At 43.2% G+C, this 27886-nt stretch overlaps 1 protein-coding gene across 1 annotated transcript in view; it reads left to right on the forward strand.

The window, feature by feature from the left end:
* The first annotated feature begins 719 nt into the window (after positions 1-719).
* Positions 720-27886, forward strand: part of B3GLCT (beta 3-glucosyltransferase) — a 974893-nt gene continuing 947726 nt past the window's right edge. The window contains exon 1 of the mRNA XM_085621666.1: positions 720-1001. Within this exon, the coding sequence (XP_085477792.1) occupies positions 953-1001 (49 nt within the window). The 5' untranslated portion in view covers positions 720-952. The remainder of the gene's footprint in view (positions 1002-27886) is intronic.

Consider the following 27886-nt stretch of genomic DNA (forward strand, 5'->3'; position numbering starts at 1 on the left):
CCTGTGATTCTGGGCAAATCACTTAGGGGCATATTATCAAGCCAGGCGATATCCCCGCTTTAGCGGCAGAAAACTGCCGCTAAAACGGTGATAATATGCTCTATAGAATTCCAATTGAAGCTCAGGTTAGATGTCCTTCACATCTAACATGGACTTCAATTGGAATTCCATAGAGCATATTATCAAGCCCATTATCGCCGTGTTAGCGGCAGTTTTCTGCCGCTAATGCGGCGATAATTGTATCGCCTGGCTTGATAATATGCCCATAAATCTCTCTCTGCCTGAATTTGTAATGTAAATACGGTGCTCATGTACAGCGCTCCAATACCTTCGGGTCGAGTTCGCGCTATATAAAAGATGCAAAACAAAACATATCTATCCAAACATTATTCCGAAGTCCTAATTATACAACCAAGGACACGTTCTATTGACTTCACTTGCACTACTATGACTACTGATTTATGCCTCAACAATAGAACAGAAAGTCTGCTTTTGATGTTTGAATACAAATTCAGAGCTAGACATTTAATCAATATCTCAGGATACGCGATAGCACGTCTCTAAATTCACACAAAACCGCGAAGCCGCCTGAACGCTACATTAACATTCCTAACAGCCAACCAAGAGGGGTCGTTCAGTGCCCAATTGGAAGCTGCTTGAAGTGGCCAACCAGGAAATAGCTTGCATCTGTAACGCAGGAACTTGCTTTTAGCATTGGCACTGACAGTTAGGCACAGCATACTATTCCCATCCTCCGTTCTGACGGAGTGCCTGCCGTGTACAGCTTTTTCAAAGAACACCGCTCCCTTGCATTTTGATACAGATCATACACAGAAATTGGTATAGGGAGTGTCCTGCGCTGCTGTAAACCTTCAGCTGTCTGAAGCTGCTGTATGAGAGGATATTCTACATAACGCTAACATTGACTTGTGCAAACCAGTGCTGTGCCAACATGCTGGGAGGCATCTCAGTTGCCTTCTGCATCTGCACGTTTACCTTGCGTAAGTAAGCAATGCCCTAAATAATCGGTGCTTTGTTTTGCCTTATGCATGCGACTCAATAGTGTAATTAATTAAAATAATTCCTTTTGGTTAGATGCTTTAGTGAATGTGCTTGCAAAACTTACTGATCGTATGTTAATTACTGGATCAAAGGTGTTAGTAGCTCAAATTGCTCTATAGCCAGGGCCACTGGAATTATGTAGCAGGGTAGGGCCACATTATGCGGCATACATTATGCGGCATGGTTGAGTAAATTATGCGCAAGAAAAGGCAAGTTGCACGGCGTTATGCGGTACATTCTTGGATAGTATTTATTATTTTTCCATTTATACACTTGTTAACACTGGCCACTCGTTGCATTTCATTAGTACCAGTTTAACAGCAAAATACAGCAATAAGCAACAGATATGTGACCTGTTATCCTTTGCAAAGGGCCTTCTACTGTGCGCAAACACATATTGCTGCATTTTTAGTAACTTATTCACCGTTTGAGCTAGAAACAACATTGTTTTTGTTAAAAATCTGCAGATTATGCAGCAGATGATGGATTATATGTCAAATGCAGCAACTTTATAACCATATGAAAAACGCACAGCTGCTCAATCGCATACTTCCAGTGTCTCTTCCTGTAGCGTGTATATATAAATTAGTAATTTGAAGAAACGTTAGCCAATCATATGCATTTACCCTGAGACAAACATGATGTATTGTCGCGGTAGGACAGCTAAGGACTGGGTTTGGGATGCAATTGTTTACTTGGATCTGATAAGAAGGGAAAACAAAAACTGATGGGCTGTTGATGCTGCAGACGTTGTTTAGTTTCCGATTGGCAGTATCGGTGGATGCAGAAGAAGAGGCTGTCAAATGAATGCCACAAAAAACAACACTACTGCTAATCCCTTTTGTGCCCTAGTAAATCAACTGCTGCAGATAAAAGTGTCTGTGATGTTGTTAGAGATGGGGTTTCTGGTTGGCAAGGGTATGCACCTAAGCCAGGCAGAACCCACCTCTCTAGTCAGGGTGACGGGGTTACTCACCCACAATAACCCCTGCTCATCCCTTTGGTAGCTTTGCAGAGCAGTCAGGCTATCCCAGAGGCAAGGTGTAAAGCGTTTGCCCAACACACACACCAGTGACACAATAAATACATCACAAAAGAGACTCCACATAGTAGTATATAAAAAGAGCTCATATATTGTATATAAAAATAGATCAAAACAACATGAACCATAAATCACTTTGCCAACTTGGCAACTGTCATAACATCACAGGTAGTACAATAAGATAAGACTTATATGTTGCCCATGTCATAGAGATTCTATACACTATCACTGTACATATTATGGAGGTCCTGAAATGATATTAGTTATCCTGTCATTGCACGGCATAAACAACACATATAACATCAGGGCTGTAAATGCAGCAGTTATACCAAGAAAACCACATGATTCACCATATGTGGGTATGTATGTTTTGTGAAGTAGCGGGTGCGCGCACAGCATACCGCCCGCTCTCTATGCTGACGGTGGACTACAAGATTCTGAGTAGAATTTTGGCGTCGCGCCTCTTGACCCACATGACTGCCTTGATCCACCCGGATCAGGCGGGCTTCATTCCTCGGCGCAGCACAGCCACCTCCATTCGACGGTTGCTGCGGGTGATGGAACTGGACCGGGATGACTACCCGGAGGCCTGCACATTGTCGGTCGATTTAGAAAAGGCCTTCGATAGTGTGGAGTGGCCATATTTGTATCGAGTGCTGCGGGAGTTCGGCTTGGGGGAGGACTTTGTACGTTGGACCGCCTTGTTGTATAGCGGGGCCACGGTCCTGGCGAAGACGGGGACTACTATCTCGGCCTCCTACCATGTGCGGAGGGGGACGAGGCAGGGCTGTTCCCTATCCCCCTTGTTGTTCGCGCTGGCTGTTGAACCGCTGGCCGCTCACGCCCGACAGGGGGGTGCTTATTCCGGAGTCTCCCTGAGGGGGGACGCCCACTACATCTCCCTGTATGCAGACGACCTGCTGTTGTTTTTGAGGGACGCGACTGATGCGTTACGGGGAGCGGTCGCCCTGTTGAAGGAGTTCGGTCGCATGTCTGGACTGAAGGTCAATTGGGGTAAGACGTGTTTGTTTCCGTTGTCGCAGGGCAACGGGACACCGCAGACGGCGGGAAGTATCCGCTGGGAGGGCAGCTGCTTGCGCTACCTGGGGGTTAACATTTATCATACCCAGGCAGATTTGTTGGAGGGGAATGTTGGCAGGGCGCTTCGGGGTCTGCGGGGTAGTATGGGATTTTGGAGTACACTCCCGCTCTCATGTGCCGGGAGGGTGGCGTTGCTGAAAATGGTGGCGCTGCCACGCCTTCTTTATTTTTTCCGCACACTTCCTATATGGATCCCGGCGTCGTATTTCGCGCGATTACGGGCACTTTCGACGGGTTTCATTTGGGGGTCGGGACGGCGGCGGGTGGCGCTGGCCACGTTGCGGCGGCCACGAGCGGAGGGGGGCCTGGCAGCCCCCGACTTTGAATGGTACTATTTGGCGGCCCAGCTTCAGTGGCTCACGCAGGCGGTGGCCCGGGAGTATAGAGGCCCAGAGGGCCCACAGGACAGGTTGATCCCATGGCATGTGCTGGCCTTTATGGTTCTCCAGCAGCGACTGGATTTGACTCAGCTGACCCTGGAGGAGCGCACCCTCCGGCAGTGCTGGAATAGGTGCCAGAGGAGGGCAGCTATAGTCCGCCCGTACGCTCCGGAAATCCCCCTTGGGATGTGTACAGCGCTCCCACATGGGGGTGATTGGTCGGGGCTAGCGAATTGGGAGGAGCTGGGAGTACAGATGGTAGGGGACCTATTCCGGGACGGTGTGTTATTGCCCTTCCAGGACTTACAGGACGCCTACGGGCTCCCGCAGGGAGATTTTCTGCTCCATGCGGCTTTGGTGGCGAGCATCCAGAAGCATTGGAATATGGGGCTGTCGGAACCCCCGACCGCGGCGGGTTGTCAATATGTCGTGATGGCGGCAGGGACGACCAAAGCCATTACATGCCTATACCGCAGATTGTCGACGGAGGGCTTGCAACCTCTGGCCGTTCAGTGGGAAAAGTGGGAAACGGACCTCGGGAAAACGATACCGGAGACCACGTGGTCCACGCTGGTGCGGAGGGCCTGGAAGGGAACTCGGAACGCACGGTTCCAGTTAGTTCAGTTTTTCACGTTACATAGGGCGTATATGACGCCGGCCAAGGTCTTGCAATACTTTGGTGGAACACAATCTCCATGCCCTCGGTGTGGGAGAGAGGGGGCAGATTTTCGCCACATGTTTTGGGCCTGTCCGCAGTTGGGCGCTTATTGGGCTGAGGTAGTGGACTGCCTGAATCAGGTGACAGACCGCTCTATCACTCCAGAGATGGGGACTTGCTTGTTGCTATGGTTTCCCCACACTCGCCGTACGAAGGTCACTAGCAGGTTCTATGATCTGGGGCTGATATTAGCTAAGAGAGAATTGACCCTGCACTGGAAATCCAGAGGGGGCCAGCTACGTGCGGTGGAGGGCAGCACTAGTGAGATGGGCGGGGGCGGAGGGTACGCTCCGGGTGCAGATGGCACTGTGGAGGGACGATGAGAAAGCGTAAGCGACGGCCAGGGCATGGGAAGCGTTGGTAGTTGAGCTCCAGGGGCTGATATCTGAGGTGGGGGAAGGAGGGAGCACTTCGGATCGGCAAGAGGCGAGGGGAGCTGGGGAATGAGATGAGATGGGAATGATGGAGGTCCCCAGGCATATCCCGGAGGCCTGGACAAGAGGGGTGATTTGCTTACGCAGAGAGGGGGTGAGCAACTGTAAATGATCTCCTTAGATGGGGGGGGCACATCGGGGGAGAAGTAGGGGGCAGAGGCGCACTGACATGGGGGTGGGGGGGGGAGGGGACGAGTTGGGGTTGGGAGGGAAGATACTCTTAATGAACACGGGGACCCGTGATGTAATGAACAATCATTGTTGATTTGGAAAATAATAAAAAATGTTTCAACAAAAAAAAAAATTATGTTTTGTGAAGTAATACCTCACAGTCCTTGAAGATTTAGTATAATTTAATGTAGAAGTAATTGACCGCAGGAGATGCTCCCTTTCAAGCCAGCTCTCAACTGTCTGTACAGAGAACAACCACTGCAGAGCATGCAAAGAACATTGCAATAAAGAACTGTTAGATCTGGCATTTCTTGGCTTGGGTACCTCTGTGGGAGTGAGCCTTTTCAGGGGCCCAATGGTGCAGGGGTTCGCCCTTCTTTGTCCTTAAGTCCTTCGACTAACAAAATAGAGATTCGCACGGAAGCTGTAATATCAAAGAAAATAGAGTTATTAACCTCTCATGAGGGAGACTACGTCAATACAGTACCCTCAGGCCACTGTAGGAGGTAGTCCATAGAATACAGAAACCAGGGGCCTTATATATACATTTGTTGCATAGTCAGCATGGAGACTCAAAGGGGAAGTACTAGCACATACAAGAATAGTTATTGACTAACTTGGGTATACAAAAATTGCTTGCTCAACAAAGTGGGAAGGGAGACATTTCTGCTTACATCAGTTAAAACAGCCTGACAGTTCTATTCTAAAACAGGTGTATTCTAGCAGCTACAGGCCTTTCTCATCATACATTGCTCTGGCTCAGTGCTGAAGGAGTTAACTGTAACTGATGACTCAAGCAGAATAGAAAAGCAGGCAACAGTAAAGAGACAGGAAGCACATGGCCAGCATATGGCTAACTAAAATGGCTGCCACAACAAAAATGGCTTCAGGTTATGCCAACGGTAATTTCAGCTAGTTTCCACACCCCTGACTTTTTGCCTCTACCACCTCTATTTTTGATGCTGTGATGGATTTCGTTTTGCTGGCTTAGATGCTTTGGGCACTTTGCTACTGCTGGTCAGTGTCAAAGTGCAAGTGCTCCCTGCATAAAGTGTTATGGTAATTGGTTGTCCATAATTGGTATGTTTGCCTTACTAGTAAAGTCCATAGTTAAATGCACTATGTGTGCCAGGGCTGGTAATGCAAATGCTGCTAGTGGGCCTGCAGCACTAATTGTGCCATCCACACAAGTAACCCTAAGAAGAGATCTCAGGCCTGCCACTGCAGTGCCTGCGCGCAGTTTGTTAACTGCCTTGTTGTCCTTACCTTCCCTTTTTATGCACATCAGACACCCCTATAGTAGGCCCAAGGTACCCCCCTGGGCAGGGTGCAGTGTTTGTGAAAGGTAGGACATGTAATGAGGTGTGTACCATGTCCTGACAGTGAAATACTGCCAAATTCGTTTTTCACTCTTGCAAGGCCATCTTGCCCATAGGACAGAATGGGGAATGCTGTGTCCCATGTTTCCAGCATAAGATGGATAGATGGAGTTTAGTGTGCCTGAACTCTTAACTCTTAACTTAACTCTTGTCTTAAACCATCCTGTGTGCCTGGTTGTGTATTGCCTGTCTGGGTTTGGATCTGACAGGGTCTGGGAAGTGTCCTGACCCCAGGGAGGAGTAGTGAGACAGCAACAGACTGGCCTGCGTTTGATGTGGGGGGAGGAGAAGCTCCCTGGATGTGAAGAGGGCTGTGTTGCTACCCCCAGAGGATGGCTTCACCTCCTGCTGAGCGTCTGGGCCCCAGACCCTGACTATCAAAGGAAGAGGGTGTGCACTGGCAGGAAGACACCCAGGTCTGGTTTGGACCGGGGTCAGAGCCCCTGAACACAAATACTTCAAAGGCATTTAGGGGTATAAATGTGAGAGCTGAGACCCCTGAACTCAAGACTGAAATCCATACTGAAAAAGGATTGAAACTACTTCGTGATCAAGAGAAACCTCTGCCAAAGAAGAACAGCTGAAGAGACTGAAGAGAAGGACTGCCCTTGCTGTGTGTTCTGGGGCTGGCCTGCAGTTTGCTGATTTGACTGAGGAAAGGACAAGGGACTTTGCTGTGTCCCCCTGCTTGAGAGGACTTAGCTGTGTGCTGTGTCCTGAAGTAAGTTGTCTCCGAGGGCCCGAGGAGAGCTGGTCCCCTGTTGTGGAAACTCAGGAATATAAAAGTTTCCAAGTGTGTCTCAGTGACGCTTGGTGCGTGTGCTTTTTGCACGCCTGAGACTGCCGTCTGGTCCGTTGGGCTGTTTACGAGGTGCCCCGTGACCGCATTGCCCCCGCAGCGTGAAACATTGTCCACGCTGCTGCATTGCTGTTTGTGGCTGGAGCCGTCATCGTAAATGAGGCTGTGAGGAAAGATCGCCACCACCGGCCCGAGCCGCAACGTGCTAAAGGATTTCTTGAAGCTAATGAAGCTACAAGGCGAAAGGGATCGTGATCGTTGTTCCGCGAAAGGAATCTGCCCAAGATCGTCAACGAAGGAGAAGGCAGCGCCGTAACCTGTCCGGCTACAACGTCGCCTAGCAACAGATCTGCAATGTGATCGGGATCGCCCAGCAAGACGTCCGACGAGTGGAGAGAGAGAGAGCGAGGCAGCGCACCCCCCAGGTAAGGCTTGGACTCCGGTCGGGAGCCGCAAGCGTGTGTGGCCTGGGGAGGCGTGCTGGAGGAGTACAGGAGTGCTCCGATCTCTCTCCCATTGCACCGCGTTAGACGCGCTGAGTCCCCGAGAGGCCCGTACCTGCCCAGCAGTACCGGGGCCGCCCCTTTAAGCTTACGACTGTTGTCTCTGCTGTTGGGGCCTAATGGTTCCCGAGTTGACCGCGCAGATTGGCTAACCGCATTATTCTTGCATTACAAACTGCCTGATTCTTGCATTACGAACCGCATTATTCTTGCATTACGAACTGCCTGATTCTTGCATTACAAACCCCATTATTCTTGCATTACGAGCTGCCTGATTCTTGCATTACAACCCGCATTATTCTTGCATTACGAACTGACTGATTCTTGCATTACGAACCACATTATTCTTGCATTACCAACTGAATGATTCTTGCATTACGAACCGCATTATTTTTGCATTACTAACTGCCTGATTCTTGCATTACGAACTGCCTGATTTTTGCATTATGAACTGCTACATTTTTGTATTACGAACCGCATTGTTCTTGCATTACGAACAGGCTGATTCTTGCATTACGAACCGCATTATTCTTGCACTACGAACTGCCAGATTCTTGCATTACGAACCTCATTACGAACTGCCTGATTCTTGCATTAAGGACTGTCTTATTACTACATTACGTACTGCATTACGAACTACATTAGTACTGCATTAGAGATCGTGAATTGCTCATTAATACCGCAAGAACCTACAAGTGATTGCTGGCCTAATAACCGGCAAAGCGAAATATTACAAATACGCATATGTTGGATTTCTATTGTTTGGTCTCATCTTATTCCTTTTTATAAAGATACCGCTATTTTTATGAAACCAGTGTGGTGTCCATTTGTGGTGTTATCACTGTGTTGCTATTGCCTTGGAGATAAGCCTGGCTGCTCATGCCAAGCTACCAGGGGGCGAGCAGGGGTTATCTAAGAGTGTGTCCCTAGTTACCCTGACTAGATGCAAGGGACACTATTTGGACTAAGGTACCTACCTCAGCCAACTAGAGACCCCCAGTTCTAACAAGAACCACAATATATCATACACATTAAAGGTACATAACCAAATGATAACACAACATCTTCCCATAACACATTGAAAAAAAAAAATCTAAAAATGTATTATTTGCAAAAATAATCCTTCAAGTATCTGGGTGGACATCTAATTCTATAATGTCCTTGTCTAACACCACTTTCTATATCTCCACCCTGTACCCCTCCTTTCAAAACCTCACAATCGTCCATCAACATATAACCACTACAACCATCTTCCATACTCGCATCATTACCAAAAGGATTTGGATCATTTCTCGGCGCACCCTCATACAAGGCCACTCTGCGCTTATTCCACTTCTCACCACTCTCCAAAACAACATACATGTCAATCACATCCTTAACCCGGAATGGTCCACGAAACATGACCCCCGTTACTTCAAACTTGCCACTTTTGACCTTTACAGGATCATCTGGTTTCAAATTTCCCATCTGTGAAACAACAAGGGGATCATCCCTTCCTTCAAAAATTATTTTCATCCAGGCAGGTTACATTTTAATGTTGGCATTGCGTCCCCTCATCAATCTAAAGGGAATTTCCTTAGTGACGCCATTTTCTGTGGTATGATACGCGCATACAAGCTCCTGAACCATTTTTTTAACATAACCTCTACCTGCATAAGCCATCTGCACCACACCTTTGATTAATCAATTCGCCCTCTCAACAACACATTACCTTGTGGATTATATAATGAGGTGCGAGAATGACATATACCACAAGTCTCCAAAAATAGCTTCATTTCTCTAGACTTCAATTGTGTACCATTGTCAGTTATGAGTTTAATGGGATAACCTTCCTCTCTGAATATTTCCTCCAATAATTCTATTGTCTTCCTGGTTGTGATTTCACGTAAAAATGTAGCCACCAACCATTTTGAATACACATCCACCATGACCAAAGCAAATTTATATCCAGAAGAAAAAACTCTCATAGGTGCAATAAAATCCAAACACACTGTGTGCCAAGGCTTACCAGGATTCAAAATCTCCCCATTACTGACTGATTAACTATCTTCAGTCTTTTCTCTCCTTCCTTACAATCCACACACTCAATAACCCAGTCAGTGGTATCTTGATCCATATTCCTGGCCACCAATAATTCTCACAAAGTCTTCTCTTAGGGAGAGTTTGACCCAAATGACCTTCATGTGCTAGTTTGATCAATTTAAGACACACACTTTGGGGAGGAACATATTTCTCACCTCTACGTATTTGACTCACACCACACGCTGACAACTCATCAATTATTTTGACATAAGGACGAACTGCTACAGAAACAGCACTTTCCGTTCTGACTCCTTTATTTATCATCTCCAAAACTTGAGTTAAAACTACATCCTCTTTCATGCCTTGGATCCAACATTCTTTTCCAATGGCACCTTGAGTTACACTAATCACATCATCAACAAAAGCTATGGCACCTTCATCACCATAAACTTCCACACCATCCTTGTCAACTTCTTGCCATGGACAAACCATCAGCTTGAGTGTTCTTCCAACCAGGTAAATATTCTACCTTATACTGATACTCCTGTAACCGCACAGCCAAACGGGCTAATCTTGCAGAAACATTCTCCACTCCACCTGGCATTAAAATTTTCACTAATGGTTTATGATCAGTAAGATAATAGGAAATCCCCAGACATACATTCTAAAATATTCAGTTGCCCATACTGCTGCTAAAGCATTCCTCTCAATAATTCCTCTCAGTAGAAGTGAGGGAGCGAGAAGCAAAGGAAACTGTGCGCTCACCATTATTGTGCATTTGAGAAAATACAGCTCCTAAACCCACAGCACTAGCATCAACAGTGAAAATAGATAACCTGATGTCAAAAGGAGTTAAAACTTTCGCGTCACATATTTCTTGTTTTATATTTTGAAAAGCCATTTGTTGATCATCTGCCCATACAAATAAACACCCTTTGCTGAGAAGTTTCTTTAAATGTTCAGATTTCTCTGCAAATTTGTTAACAAACTTTGCATAGTATTCTACAAGGTCGAGAAATTACCTAAGTTGATCCTTATCCTGTGGAGATTTAACTTTCCTTATTGCTTCTAATAAATCTTTCTTTGGTTTAACTCCAGAAGAAGACAGCGTATAGCCCAGGTATTCCACTTCTCCAACACAGAATTTGCATTTCTCTTTCTTGAGAGTTAATCCAGCCTCACCCATCCTATCTAACAATCTTTTCAAGATTACATCATGACTATTGATCGATTCTCCAAATATCTATACATCATCCTGAAAGTATACAACTCCTTCAATGTCTTTCAAAACTTGACCCATCATTCGCTGGAATACACTGGCCGCTGAAGAGAGACGAATGGCATCCTTGTAAATTGGTAAACTCCTTCTGTAGTGATGCAAGCTGTAAGACATTTTGAGTCTGGATGTAGTCTTATCTGATGATATGCACTTTTAAGGTCCAACTTAGAAAAATATTTTGCACCTTTCAAAGACAAAACTAATTCTCCAATATTTGGAAGTGGAAAGTTGTCTGTTCTAATGTTTTGATTGACAGTACGTAAGTCAACACATAAACGAAAACTTCCATCAGGTTTGCACGTGACCACCACTGGAGAAATCCAACTAGATGTTTCAACAGGTTCTATTATTCCTTGAGAAACCATTTCTTTAAGCATTTGTTTAACCTCTTCTCTAGCCACAATGGGAACTTTCCTGACATGGTGTTGAATAGGTATAGCACCTGGTTTGACCAAAATTTTATGCACATAGTTTTTTAAAAGACCAATCTCATCTGAAAATACTTTCCTTGCTCCATCTACAATGTATTTTATATGTAACTCTTATACTACTAACACCTGATTTGGTGCATGCAGATTTATGATGATACCCAAATCATATTGGTGTTGCCACCCAAGAATAAGGAGACCGGATTTTGCCATATAAACCTTTCCCTTAACAACTCTTCCTTGAAAATGTATCTCAGTTGTCATGTAACCTTCGATATCAATTGTTTCTCCTTGATATCCCCCAGGATTTATATCTTTTGGTAGTAAATTCACCTTAGGCCACAATTTTTTTCAACAGATCTTTAGGTATAATTGTATATAAGTATCCAGAATCCACCAAGAGTTCAACATACATATTCTAAATAATAAACACAGCTTTGGGTCCGGAACTCCTGGGTGTACTTTCTTCATCATCAATACACAAAATCTTATTTGTTATTAATTCATTCCTTTTCAATAAGAGAGATCTCATCTCGTATTACAGCAATATTTGAGTTGTTATTGGTTGTGCCACTGTTGGATCTACACATGCTTGCAAAATGACCTTTTCTACATTCCTTTCCAATGGCATAGCAACTCTTAAAGTCTGCAGTATTGTTACTGCTTCCACATCTGAAACATATTCTGGCTTGTTGTTTGGTATTGTCAATGGTTCTAATGGTGCAGTTCGGATCACTAAATCTCCCCCTGCTTCCACGGACGGAATGATTTCTCAGTCACACGCACATACACACATCACACGCTGGTGGGGCCCATAACACCAACATTCATTCTCTCAAACTATCCGTGCCTACAGAGGGATATCAAATCCCAAACTACAGCTGTTCACTTGGATAGAGGAAACCACTTCTACTGAATTACCCTAACAGTTCCTCCATCCGGAGGTCAATTGGATCATTCAGTTGTTATTGGATTTAATGACGCTTTTAACTCTCAAATTAATCAATAAACATTTCAAGAAATAATCACCCGACACAGTAATTCAAATAATGATTTTCTTTATCTAATTTAAATGCAGGTTAAATCCTAACAATGCAATATTATCTTTTGTCTTATTTACCTATTCTGGCTAATTTGTCGTTTTCTAAGTCAGAACTGGTCCTCAGAAAGGTCATCAAAGTTCTAAAGTCTCTGTCCTCTTCCGTCAGCATAAGGAGCTCTGATCATCAATAGCTCGGCACAAAGTGGTCTCTAGCGAAGAGCAGCATAGAGTGTAGCATAGAGTAGTCCCTTCCCTCTCTAGACTACTAATATTTATACTAAAATTTACATATAACAGTAACATTTTCTCTATTCTCAGGCCACTGATTGGCTGAATTCACATGCATCTCAATACATTTAGGAAACATTTTCGAATTTTCTCATGTGGTAGAAGTTTCACATTAGTCGTATGGGAAAAACTGTTCCCAGGTACAAATTGTATCAGTTCGTTGGTAACCGGCTGAGTTCGATAGTTCATTTGCAATTTGCAACATTTGCTTCAGGTTCAGGGACATTGGCACCTCGCCCAGGGTAGTCTTCATGGGCATGGTCTGACAGGTCACACAAAGGACACGAACGAAGTCAGTGCAGGCGCCTTTCTCCATTGTTCAAATGATGAAGTCATGTACTTTAGTTAGGTTTCAGTCGGCGGCCATCTTTTGGTAGGCCAGAATAGCCAACTTTAAGCAAAGAAACACAAAATCGTAATTAGTACATAGAAATGATTAAAACAGTGTTATTCCCTTGCTAATACCCTTATGTGTATGCATTTATCTAGCCATATGCAACATTCAAAACCGTTAATGCCAGTTTATTTAAGCGCAAATCACATTAACATTGCCTAAGCAACACTTATCGTTTTAATATGCATACAACTTAGTTCACTTATTAATTTTAGGCCATGCAAATGCATTCCCACGTGTATTCTCTTGGTTAATAAGGTTGATTTAGTACCATCACATCAATCAATTAATTATTAGAATTAATTATTAATCATTTTAATATAAACTTATATAAATGGATTGGGTATATAAAAAGAAAACATTTTACCCGCTCCATCAATCCCCCCTTTGGTGATTTTATCACCACAAACAAACCCACAAAAAAATCAATTTATTTCCCCTTTTATGGACATTTGAAATGTTTTCTTGCTCAATTAGAATTCTGTTTCCTTTTCATCTTCTCTTTTGGTTTTGTCATACATACTCTCCTTCCATTCTTCCAATTCTATTTCATTAAGATCTCTTTCTGGTTTATTTTCTTTCTTTTTGTAAATTTCTCGTTTAACCTTCTTTTTATTTCTTCTATGTCTACAACACATACATCCTAATCTAAGTATTAATAATACGAAAATCACACATGTTAATGGAAATAATATTTTCCTTATTATAGTACTACCTAGTTTACCTAAGAAAGCTTTAATAGCAGCCATCTTATTACTAATTCTAGTCCAGATACTTTCAACCTCCAGTGGTTTTATTTCATCATGCAATTCTGTAATATTCTTAATATATACTTTTAGATCTTTGCTTTCATCAGGAATGTAAGTGCAACAATGTTGAACTTTCAGCATTCCACAGACTCCACCCTCTTTTGCCAATAAGATATCAAGGGCAAGTTGATTTTGCATAATCATAGCACGCATGGCAACCAGTTCAGTGTTTACCAAAAGAAATCCTCCAGCAGTGCTTGTTGACAAGCGATCCACTATGGTTGACAATTTCCGAATATTATTTGCATTCAAAGATATTCCCACTGCTGGTATCAAGGCTCCAAAAATATCACCTACAATTTCTAACCAGGTTTCACTTCTGCTACGCATTAGTAGGTTATTTGGTCCACTATTTTCTACTCTATCCATGTGAAAGATCTTTGGAAAGACCAGGCCAACATAACTTGTGCCATACCAATGGTCGGGCAACCTGTAATAAGCCTTTTTCCCACAAATATAGTACAGTCCAGGGAAAACTGGATCTTCTCCGCCTCTAAATCCCCATCCAGATGCAATAAAATATGTATCATGACACTCACTTGTCCCTATATAATAATAATCATATTGGGATCTTTCTCTCATAATGCATAATTTGCCTTTCTGCGGTGAATCTATAGCTATGGTTGGTCTAGCATCACCCTTTGTCTCTTTTTTCCCATCTATTTCCCAAATGTTTTCCCCTTCTTTATGTCCTTCTGCATTCTTGTGTATTTTCAATCTCCTCTCCTCAACCATATCCAAAAAATGTTTTCTCTTCTGTCTTCAAACTGCAAGTTAAATTGTTCTTAAAAATATATTCTAAAGTTAGTTCTTTAGTTTCTATAAAAATCTCACCTAATACATTAGCAGCTTTAGCTGGATTCAATTCATTATTCATGGGCAATTGTCCAAGAATATTATCTATATTAGACAAATTATATTCTAATTTCCCTACTTGATAAAATATACTAGTTAAAACGCTACATGTTATTCCATAAGTTGCTGGGAGGTGATGATAAGTCACCCCTTCTGAAATAGAGGCAGGTAATTGCATACATACATAGCAATCCCTTGTTCCCATTGTTTTTACATATTCATACAATAATTTTGAAAAGACATTGCTAGAGAAATCAGTTATTGACCTATCCTTGTGCATATGCTCAGTGCTTGTTCTAAATGGAACTACCTTTTGTGAACTTTTCACTATGTCAGTCATATTCTCTGTATGTCCCTCTAGTGTATCTAAAGTTACTTTGAAAGAGATCAAAAGAGCGAGTACGCTCCAAAGAAGCATTAATAGTCCTGTACAACAACATGTCTTGCACCATCTTCTCATAAAGGTACATCTACTCTTGTTATCATCTATGTTAGCCATCTTGTTAAAATTAACCGTGTCTTTTGACTTAGCCTCTTCTACTCCGCCTCTTGTAGCTTTCCTACAAGAGCTAAGACCTTATCAGGTGACTCAAATACTTAAATTTCTTATTCAATCCTTTATATTTCTACAAGGATCTGTTGGAAATTACTCAGCTTGGCCTCTCGTCGTTTTTCACTTCTTTCTCGTCATCCACATACAGAATTTCCTGATCTTCCGCTTCTTCTCCGATATCGGATAGGATAACTCTCAGGATTTCCTCTGTTTCTTCCTCTTTTACCACTCTCAGTAAAGTCTCCTCTGGATTTCCTTGACTATCTACCTCTTCTCCTTGTTCAGGCAGTGCCACATACGTCCATTCAGGTGACTTATACTTCTGGTTTGGTTTTCTTGATCGTTTGTTTGCTTCAGACACTTCTGTCTCTCCCTCTTTTTCTTTGTGCTGACTGGTTATTTCATTCACTTGTTCAGCTTCTGAGGGTTTGACTCGTGTCAATCGATATCTCAGTCTCTTAATTTTGTTTGGCCAAAGATCTCCTTTAGCATTCCTTCTTGTTTTGCCATCTTTACTGTTTCTTTCCTCAATCCAAGTTCTTTTCCTTAGAACTCGACCCTCTGCTATTTCAGTCTCACTGTCCTCAGATTCTGTCTCGTTTGGTTTTTCTTTTTCAACAGTCTCTTTTTCCACCTTTTAAGTTGGCCATACTTCTGTCCCTCCTCGGGTCTCCGGCACGCAATTTTCCTGCTGACTACTTGTCCCTTCACCTAGCTGGGTGTTGCAGTTCCCTACACCTCCTCGGGGGTTTTCCGCAGTCTGTCCCTCTCTCTCTGTGACTGTCCCTTCTTCTCCTTCCAATATTTTCTCAGGTGGAACTTCTTCTACTCTCTCATTTGGTGTAAAGGTTACTTCTGACTGGACATTCTTTTCTTTTCTTCTTTCTGTGCTCACCATTGGCGTTTTGTTTGCCTCCAGAATCTTAACCATCTGAAATCTGCAATCTTTTCCTCAGAATCTCTTCTCTTGGAGTCTGGACTAGTCTTGGCTCCTTTTCCCCCCTTTCAGGATTTTCTCTTGACTTTATATTCTCATTGGCTGAATCATCACTTGATTCTGATTCATCGAAATATTCTTTTCCAATGCTATCTGCTGGATTTGGAACTCTCAAAGTGCGACTCACATGTATCCAATTTTTCAATCCAGCACACTTCACAGCAGTTGTTGTGGTCAAGATGACTTGCCTTGGCCTTCCCCACCTTGGAACCAAGCAATTTCTTCTTCTGTGGACTTTTATTCTCACCCAGTACCCTGGGCTCAAATCATGGGCTGGTTTCTTTTCAAGTGTGGTGGCATCCGCTCCAACCTGGTGAAACACAGAATGGACTGCGTCAGCCAGGCCTTTACAGTAATCCAAAATCATGTCATCAGTTATAGTCATCAGCTTGTTGACTGGTACAAACACGTGTCTCATGGCGCGTCCCATGATGATTTCGTGGGGACTTAAACCTGTAGTTCTGTCTGGAGTAGACCTAATGGTCATCAAAACTAGAGGCAAGACATCAGGCCATTTCATTCCTGTGGCTAAACACATTTTCCCTATTCTGTTTTTGATGGTACCATTCATTTGCTCGACCACACCAGAAGCCTCTGGTCGGTAGGCACAATGCAGTTTTTGTTGTATACCCAATGCTACACAAATTAGTTTCATGATCTCATTGTAAAAGTGTCCTCCTCTGTCTGATTCTATGGTTATTGGGAACCCGTACCGTGGGAGGAATTCCCTCAACAAGAGCTTGGCCACTGTGATTCCATCATTTCTTCTGGTTGGGTATGCTTCCACCCACCTAGAGAACAGACAGACTACCACCAAAACATACCTCAGCTTGTTATAAGGGGGCATTTCAATGAAATCTACTTGCATTCTGGTGAAAGGTCCTCCCTCTCGGCCTATAGTGCCTAGACTCACCACAGTTTTCCTTCCAGGATTGTACTGCTGACATATCAGGCATCTTTGACAGAGACTTTCTGCTATCAACCTGAATTTTGCATTATACCAGGTCTGCTTAAAAGCCCTTATCATGGCATCCCTCCCCAGATGTCCTTGGCCATGATACATCCGTGCCATGGTTGACATCATGCTATCTGGCATTACTGGTCTTCCATCCCGATAGACCCACACATGATCTTTTTCCCTGGGTGCACAACCTGCTTTTACCCACTGCTTCATTTCTTCATCACCTGCTTCATCCTGCAACTGCCTCACTTCATCCCATGTTCCCACAGCGTTAGTAAACATTAAGGAGCAAGAAGACATTTCCCTTTCCTTTGACCGATTAATAGAATATTGGTTTCGGGCACAATACTGAGCCATGTCATTTGCAAAACGATTCCCGGTAGTGATGTAATCACTTCCTTGACCATGAGCAGCACCTTTTTCCACAGCCAGTTCTTTGGGCATTTGTATTGCCTCAAGCAATTTTCCAACCACTTCTGCATTCCTTATGGGAGTTCCACTTGAGGTCAGGAAACCTCTTTGTAGCCACAATTGGCCAAAGTCGTGGACAACTCCAAAGCCATACTGGCTATCAGTCATCACAGTCACTCTCACATTCCTCCCAATTTTGCATGCTTTTGTCAATGCCACTATTTCTGCTACTTGAGCGGATTTAACTCCTTTCAAGAGTGATGCTTCTATAACTGCTGAAACTGTGCATACTGCATATGCTGCGCTCAACACTCCTTCATCTGTTCTCAGACAGGATCCATCCACATAAAACACATAATCACTTTCTGGCAATGGCAGATCTCTTATGTCAGGTCGAGGTTTCGTGCAGTAGTCAAGCACATCCAGACAATCACGATCAACATCCTCTCTTACCTCCACTCTCTCTACATCAGGCAAAAGTGTAGCTGGATTCACATTCACACATCTTTCCAGACTCACATTGGTTGCACCTAGAATGACCTTCTCAAACTTAGTCAGCCGACTATGTGACATGAACTGTGTTCGACTCATTGTTAAAAGGATCGCCACACTGTGAGGTACAAACACTCTTACTGGATATCCCATCACGATTCCCTCACTCTGCTCCAGGCTTCGACATGTAGCAGCTACTGCTTTCAGACATCCTGGCAGACCTATCGCCACTGGATCTAACATTGACGAGAAATATGCCACTGGTCTCCTTTGCCTTCCATGTTTCTGTATTAACACTGAGAGTGCACATCCGTTTCTCTCACTACAGTATAGTTCAAACTCTTTCTCATAGTCTGGCATCCCCAGAGCTGGGGCTTCACAAAGACTTCTTCAGCTGTCTGAATGCTGCCAGTTCCTCTTTGTTCAGTTCAAGGGGGTCTTTAACCTCACTTTTTGTCAATTTCACCAATGGTTTGGCAATCAGGGAAAAGTTACTTGTCCACTGACGACAGTAACCAACCATTCCTAGGAACATTCTCACCTCTCGTTGGGTCATTGGAGCTCTCATTCCTCTAATGATTCTGATCCTGTCTATGGTTACTTTTCTCAACCCTTTTTCGATAGTATGACCCAAATATTGTACTTCTTTTTTACAGTATTGCAATTTTGTCGGAGATACCTTCAGTCCTCCATCTGCCAAATGATTCAGCAAAGCTATGGTGTCTATTTCACAGGCCTCACGTGTCTTTGACGCCACTAATAGGTCGTCAATATATTGGACCAAAACTGAATTTTCAGGCATGGTAAGACTTTCCAGAGATTTCTTTAGCAACTGATTGAAAATGGAGGGGCTCTCTGTGTACCCCTGTGGGATTCAGCACCATGCCAAAATAAGCTCTCCAAACCAAAATGCAAAAAGCGGCTGGCTGTCATGATGCAATGGAATGGAAAAAAAAGCATGACACAAATCAATTACTGTGTACCATTCTGCATCATGAGGAATCTGATACAAAATTACTGAGGGATTTGGAACAATGGGACAACATGACACAACAATCTTGTTAATCTTTCTCAAATCTTGCACAATCCTGAACTTCCCACTCGGCTTTTTCAGTCCCATTATAGGCGAGTTACATGGACTGCTCAATATTTCTCTTAACACTCCTTGCTGGATCATTTTCTCAATCAAATGGGTTACTCCTGCAATTATTTCGGGTGTCAGTCTGTATTGTGGAATGTTTGGGTAAACTGCTCCTTCCTTTACAGCGGTTCGCACTGGGTCTACATTTCTCATCAGGCCTACATCTTCTCCAGTGAAATCCCAAACTGCTGCCTTCACTGTCTGTTTCAATTCTGGGGGTAATTCATCTGGATTGAATATGGCATAGGTTCCAGTAACCTCACTCTCTCGGTTAGCTATGGTCATTTTATACAGAACATCCTCATCTGGTGTTTCAAAGGCTATTCCGTCTGGTGTACAGAATATGGTGCAATTCATTTTGCACAACAAATCTCTACCTAGCAAATTCACAGGACTGGTGTCACACACTACAAATCGGTGCATGTCTGAAAATTTCCCTATTCTGACCTTTACCGGTTCAGTAAGGTACGTTCTAATCTGGGTATTTGATACACCAACTACTTGGATTGTTTCATCCGAAAGAGGAAGATTTTTTACGTCTGCTGATCTGACAGTAGATCGCGTAGCTCCAGTGTCTACTAGAAAAGTAATGTTTTCATCATTAATTTTCCCATCTACAAATGGTCCTGTCTGATCTATTTCTAGAGATGCGCCAAGTACGCACCCTGCTTCCTCTTTTCGGCACCGTCAATAAATCTCTTCTGACTCACTCTCGTCATTTTGCAGCCAATATTGTGTCACAGCGCTCGCGCTTTGCGGTTTGTTTACCTGTTCTTCATTGTAGAATCCCGTCTCTTTACTATATCTCTGGGTGTTCCGGCTCTGCGGTAAGGGTGGTTTTGGCACCTGATTCTGTGGATTAACAGCCTTCTGCTGTTGCGGCGGTTGGCCACTCCCCTCACACTGCACCTGTGGATTCAATGATGGATTTTCATTATTAGTACCTGGTGGATATTTACACTCGGATTTCCAGTGCCCTAATCTTCCGCAATTGTGGCATGGAAACTTCTTTTTAGCTTCTTCTATATTTCCCTTCCCTTTTCCTGGGCCAAATCTTGGTTTAATGCCTGGATTATTAGCTTGTTCAACCAGCTGAGCTTCCTGTCTCTCTGCGACTTTCACTTGAGCCCACATTGCCTTTTCTTTTAGTTTTCGCTGCTTTGCCTCAATCTCATCACTAAAGTATTTAGCATGCCTTAGGATCTCATCTATTTTCTTGCTCTGCCAGTCCACGGTGTGCTGCTTAATCATGTCCCCAATTTCGGGACGCAGACCATACACAAATCTGTACACAAAATGACTCGGGTCCTTCTCTCCCAGATTGTCATCCCCACTGAACTGTTTGAAAGCTAATATTAGCCTCTCATAGTATGCGTGGACTGACTCTTTCGCTTCTTGATGTGTTCGATCTATTTTAACCCAGTCTGTTTCTTTGGGAGGCACTTTGTTTTTCAGGAACACCATGACTTGTTCATATTTCTTCATTACCTCTGGGTCTGGGGCTCCTGTTTTGGGATCTCTCGGGTATTCTTTAGTTGGCCAATCTATGACTATCTTGCATTCTGCCCACAAGTCTGCTGGCACTATTATATCAAACAGACTATTCAGATCAATCCACAGCACTTTTGACAATTTAACAAATCTGTCTACCTGTCTGTACCATTCGACTGGCTTTTCCCGTAATCGAGGGAAGTCATTTGTAAATGACAAAATGTCCTGTCTGGTCCATGGGACATGCACATATTCCCCTCCTGGAATCTCTCTCATAGGGAACTCTGTCACCACCTTCTCCTTTTCTCTCACAGGAAACGCTGGAAATGTTCTGTCTGAGGTGTCATCCCGCTTCCTATACCACCTGCTTTTCCATTTGTCCACATCTCCCCATTTCCTCAGCACTGTGATTATGGGCCATATGTAGAAAGCAAAATTGTGATCGCAAACGCCGAAATTCGCTGAATTTCGGTTTTGCGATCGCAATTTTCCTAAGTGGTATGTAGGAAGGCAAATCTGCGTGCAAAATAAGGATTTGCTAAATTTGCGATTCCTTATTTTGCAATTGCATTTAAGGAATCGCAAATTTTGCGATTCCTTAAATGCAATGTAAGAAGCACCAAAAAAGTGCAATTTGGCCTTAAGGAATCGCAAATTACCACCAACTAAAGGTTGGTGGTAATTTGTGATTTCTTTCAAAAATGCATATTTTGCATTTTTCAAAGTGGCATGTGGTGCACACACATGTCCTTAGGGCATGTATGTGTGCCACATGTGCACCCATGCTCATTTCAGGGGTGCAACAGGGTGTCCTTTTGACACCCTGGCACTCTTGAAATTGCATTCTCAATTTGCGATTCTCTAATTGAGAATCGCAAATTGAGAATGTCTTCCCATTCATTCCTATGGGCCTCTAGGCCCATAGGAATGAATGGGGAGGTATTCCTTAATTGCGAATTGCAATTTGCAATTCGCAATTAAGGAATATGTAGGATTCGCAAAATTATTTGCTAATCCTACCTACATTCCGTTTTGCAATTCTCTAATTGCGATTCACTAAAAATTGCAATTAGAGAATCGCAAAACACGTTCTACCTACATATGGCCCTATGTCCCTAATCTGTCCTATTCGTCCTGCAGTGTTCAGATTCTCGATGTCTTTTTCTGTGAAATCCACTCGGTATGGCTTCTGTAAAGCTTTTACCTTGTCCATGTCAATTCCCATTTCACTTGCTATTTCTGCTAGTCTGTCATGTAAATTCTTTGCTCTCCAGGTGACGCTTTTGCACAAAAACAATAGTTCCTCATCCTGGTAATTTTTCAGCTTTTCTGTGGGGATGGTCCCTACTATCAATTCTTCTAACACCATCCGTAATTTTGCCACATCAATGGTATGGGATTCTTTCTCTTTACCCTGCAAGCCCTTCAGCCTTTCGCTCAATTCGTCCGTAGTTATACCCACTGGTTTTTCTACATTCCCTGGTTCCGTCAGTCTCTGTGGTTCTAATATTGATCCTCCTACCATTCTGCTTCTCTCTACAGTATCAGGACAATAGAATGGGTTATTTGACACATGTAATTCACCTTCACTCATAGTGTGTCTCCAGGAATTCTCTTTTGCTCTCATCAGGGGCTGTTCTGCCTGTCTATTGTTCACATACGGGACTGTTAGACCGTGCTCACTTTCTTTCTGCTTCTCAAAAATAGGCATAACAGGACCTATGGTCACAGGGACTTTAACTGCTTCTAGATTTTTCGTCAATTCTCTTATTTTCTCTGTCAGTTCTAATGTGGTTTTTGCTAGTTCCCTGAAATTTTCACTTTCTACCCTATTTTCCTTTCCCCGTTCCCTAAGAGAATTCCTTCTCTTTACCTCCGGAGTCACATCTTCTGTCTTAATGATTCTCAGAGTCTCCCTCACTGGTGTACCTGCAGTTGGCGTTTCTGATTCCTGCCTGTATGGAGGTGGACTTTTGTAAAACATGTCATCTAAGACATGATCTTCTGGGTCATTTGTTCCGTACCTTCGGGTTTCTACATTATTTTTCTTTTCTATGCATTTTCTTCCCTCACTTTCCCCTTCAGTTCTCACTGGAAACAATCCTTCAGTCATACTTGCGTCTCGCCACCTTCTCATTCGGTCACAATGAGTTTCGCGATCATTTGGCCGTCCGAACATATATCGGTACGTACTGCCATTTCTCTGTTTTTCCCGCTCATGCATCTTGTCTTCCCACTCTGTCAACGCCTCAAACTGCGTAGGCCTAGGTCGCGGATCTAAGCTCATCATCCTCTCCCGTAAGTTCCTTAATATTGCCAAGTTAAAGGAACCATCTTCTGGAAACGCTAAAACTCCGTCTTCCTTTGTATACTTTGCCCAATTGTCTAACCAGATGCAAGTATGGTACCCATATTTCGCAACCATAAAGGATGCGGGGGTTTTCGCGGAAGGAAGTAACTGTCCTTCCCTAGTCACAATCTCTTTGTCTTTCACAAACCAATTTCTTAATTTGCTAAACAAAGACTTTTTCTTTTTCTCAGGTGAATGATAATACATCTTCCTTTCTTTCGTGAACCCTTTAGTCTTTTCTGCAACTGTACGATCTTTAGTCCAATGGCAACGCGACTCTCACTCACGCACCAATCCTGGCGCGTCTACGTCACTGTCACAATCTCCAATCCCTGCGCGACTCACACTAACGCACCAATCCTGGAGCGTCTACGTCACTGACTAGCTGTCCAGTCCCAGCGCGGTCCTCCTGACGTCAGCAGTCGCTGCAGCAGCTCCTGCTCCTGACTCCTGTCTCCAGTCTACCCCTCCTTTACAAAACTACTCGGTAGACTTTGTTTCAATTTTACAATACTTGTAAGTTACAACGTACAAACATCTCCATTGTCTGCTCCGCTAACCACAGAATAGCAAAAAGACCTTTCCCACAAGAATTCTGTTTTTCTCCAAGAGCAGCGCTTACCTCTGCCCTACTACAGAATCGTTACGTCCGTTGGCAAAGTAGCGCATCCCTCTACTTCACCCTTCTATCAAGCATCAATTAACTGTTTTCTCCGGACTTAAGACACATAGTTGGAAACGCTATGCTCCTGAGAAATAAATCCAGAGTTCCGCAATTAACCCGAATGCTATTTCATTCACACACTTCCACGCAAGAAAATATAGTTCATTCACACAGAATCCTGCCTTTTCCGAGAACAGCGAACAGTCTGTCCTACTACAGAATCATAACATACGTTAACAAAGCAGCGCTTACCTCTACTTTGTCCTTCTAACAAGCTCAGAGAACACCCTCTACCTTTTCAGTGATAAGCGTTATCGGTATGCCAATTGGTTTCCTGGTACCTAAGAGCAAAATTTCACAGGTAACCCTTCGCTATCATTCACACTTCCCACACAGAGAATTTCACTAATGGCAACACACAACGATGCTGCCGAATCGAACCCAGACAATGCGCCGTGCAACTTCAATTGTCACACGTTTCTCCCGTGTACCTACGGGCAACTACAATCCCGTCTTTCCCGAGAGCAGCACTTACCTCTGCTCTACTACGGAACTGTCATCAATTCCCGACTTCCTACCTCCCAGAAGCCGTACAGACAACATAAAACTCAATACGACTTCAACATATAGTGTTAGTACATATATCAATACCAATCAATAATCGATAAGCTATATACATGCCAAAATCATCAAACCAAAACAATAAAAACCATCTCTAGCTACCAGAAACACTGGTGCAGTTCGGATCACTAAATCTCCCCCTGCTTCCACGGACGGAATGATTTCTCAGTCACATGCACATACACACATCACACGCTGGTGGGGCCCATAACACCAGCATTCATTCTCTCAAACTATCCGTGCCTACAGAGGGATATCAAATCCCAAACTACAGCTGTTCACTTGGATAGAGGAAACCACTTCTACTGAATTACCCTAACAGTTCCTCCATCCGGAGGTCAATTGGATCATTTAGTTGTTATTGGATTTAATGACGCTTTTAACTCTCAAATTAATCAATAAACATTTCAAGAAATAATCACCCGACACAGTAATTCAAATAATGATTTTCTTAATCTAATTTAAATGCAGGTTAAATCCTAATAAAGCAATATTATCTTTTGTCATATTTACCTATTCTGGCTAATTGTCGTTTTCTAAGTCAGAACTGGTCCTCAGAAAGTTCATCAAAGTTCTAAAGTCTCCGTCCTCTTCCGTCAGCATAAGGAGCTCTGATCATCAATAGCTCGGCACAAAGTGGTCTCTAGCGAAGAGCAGCATAGAGTGTAGCATAGAGTAGTCCCTTCCCTCTCTAGACTACTAATATTTATACCAAAATTTACATATAACAGTAACATTTTCTCTATTCTCAGGCCACTGATTGGCTGAATTCACATGCATCTCAATACATTTAGAAAACATTTTCGAATATTCTCATGTGGTAGAAGTTTCACATTAGTCGTATGGGAAAAACTGTTCCCAGGTACAAATTGTATCAGTTCGTTGGTAACCGGCTGAGTTCGATAGTTCATTTGCAATTTGCAACATTTGCTTCAGGTTCAGGGACATTGGCACCTCGTTCAGGGTAGTCTTCATGGGCATGGTCTGACAGGTCACACAAAGGACACAAACGAAGTCAGTGCAGGCGCCTTTCTCCATTGTTCAAATGATGAAGTCATGTACTTTAGTTAGGTTTCAGTCGGCGGCCATCTTTTGGTAGGCCAGAATAGCCAACTTTAAGCAAAGAAACAAAATCGTAATTAATACATAGAAATGATTAAAACAGTGTTATTCCCTTGCTAATACCCTTATGTGTATGCATTTATCTAGCCATATGCAACATTCAAAGCCGTTAATGCTAGTTTATTTGAGCGCAAATCACATTAACATTGCCTAAGCAACACTTATCGTTTTAATATGCATACAACTTAGTTCACTTATTAATTTTAGGCCATGCAAATGCATTCCCACGTGTATTCTCTTGGTTAATAAGGTTGATTTAGTACCATCACATCAATCAATTCATTATTAGAATTAATTATTAATCATTTTAATATAAACTTATATAAATGGATTGGGTATATAAAAAGAAAACATTTTACCCGCTCCATCACTAATAGGTGTAGAACTACTGCTACGTTTGACAAAGGTATTTTTCTCGACTTCTTTATTACCTAACTTTCCTGCATTCAATACTGCAACTTCTTCACTTTCTGAGAAAGACACATCACTCTCTACTTTCCTTTTTTCTATTTCTTTCAGGCAATGCTCTGATTGCTCAACAACCTTAGCAATCTCTATGGCATCATACAATGATGGGTTTTTAGAAGCGCAAAGTCTTTCTTACATTTTTTTATTCTAGCATTGTACAATCATTGATCTCTTATCATTTCTTCCCTCATAACTCCAAATTGACATGTAACCGCTAATTCCCTTAATCTGGAAACAAAGTGATCAACCGTCTCATCTATTTTTTGGGATAGAGTATAGAATTTATATCTTGACATTACTATATTAGTTTCCTTGGCAAACCTTCGCTCTACCCTAACTTTGGCTTCTAAATACACATTCGTAATTTGTTGTCCATTATCACCTGTAGCAACCAGTAAATATTTAAAAATATGTTGCCCTTCCTTTCTTAAAGTACTTAATAAGAAGGCTTTCTTCTGACAATTTGTAAAATCACCACCATCAAGTGCCTCAATGTAATTTTCAAATATTTCAATCCAATCGTCCCACTTTATAGATGGAGAACCTGCTTGTGCTAAAAATACTGGTTGTGGAATTATTGCAGCTTCCATGACTCCTAATTTTTTTTTTAATACTGATATGTGTGTATTAAATATCAATTTGTTACTGCTATTACCAAATTTAACAATGTATAAAACATGCCAACATAACATTAGATGTGCCTATCACCGAAGAAAGCGCAGGCATAACACACAAGCAAAAAACCAATTAGTGTGCCTGTCACTGATGACTATAAATGTGCAGGCAAAACATACCAAAAAGAAAAGAAAAGAAAATAAGTGTGCCTGTCACTGATGATTATTTAATACCATGAAGAATCCAATGGAGTGAAGCGAGATGGTGGTGTGCTTATCACCGTGAAGTATGAAAGCACTAAGTAACGTTGTGAAAACCGGAAGCTTGCCAGAAAGTATAATAAAATAACAAGTACCTTATGTCCAACGATGTGCTTGTCACCGATATACAAGCTTATTTTCTTTTAAGAAAGTAAAAGCACAAATTCGGTGTGCTTATCACCGCAGTACCACAAAGCTGCTGTGTGCCGATACGAGTTGCCAGGTGATTCACTATACACCCGACAAACCCAAAACGGCCGCACGTTACGTTACCTTGCACGCAATTGTGTGTGAAGACTTGATGACTCTCTGCGTACTGTGACGACTGCTTGACGGTTGCACATAGAAATCCAGAACGTAGTTGAGGACAGTGTTGCCAGATTGGGCTATTTCCCGCACAATTGGGCGACTTTTTTCCCAGTTGTGCGGGAAAAACCCGTGCCTGGCAGGGGGCTACTTTTTGGGCTAGAATTAAAAGGGTGTGTGCAATTTTACTGGCCTGGGCGGGCGCCGACCACGAGGAGTCCGTGGCGTGATGGTGGCAGTCACTGTCTGGGGCAAATGAGAGCGCAGCGCGCGCTAAGAGACTGCTACTCATTGGAGATCCGATCCTGGGCCTGCCTGTGCGCACATGATGACCCTGCCCACCCTAGAGCAGCAGCCAGCCAGCAGGCATGCATCATGACCATGACGGCGCACGTGATGTTGTGCAGAACGCTAACTTGTTACGTTTTGTACTGTAGCTGCAATCACTCTTATTTTGCACATGCGCGCTGCACCGCCGCACGCACCACCCAGAGGGGTCACCTAGCTTTGTTGTTGTGTCAACTTGTGTGTGTGCGGGCACTGCGGGCCAATGTGGGGGTCCCCCAGGGCCGTCAATCCTGTAGCGCGCGAAAACGCTACCAATGACGGCCCTGGGTATCATTTTTTGGACTGCCCCCGCGATTCTCATATAATGCTGGGAGTGACGTGAGTGAGCTCTTTCTTTCGGCGCGGTGCTCGGCTCAACGGTGGACGCCTGATCATTATCA

This window comes from Triturus cristatus, chromosome 8 (genome assembly GCF_964204655.1).
Source record: "Triturus cristatus chromosome 8, aTriCri1.1, whole genome shotgun sequence".
Classification (NCBI taxonomy): domain Eukaryota; kingdom Metazoa; phylum Chordata; class Amphibia; order Caudata; family Salamandridae; genus Triturus; species Triturus cristatus.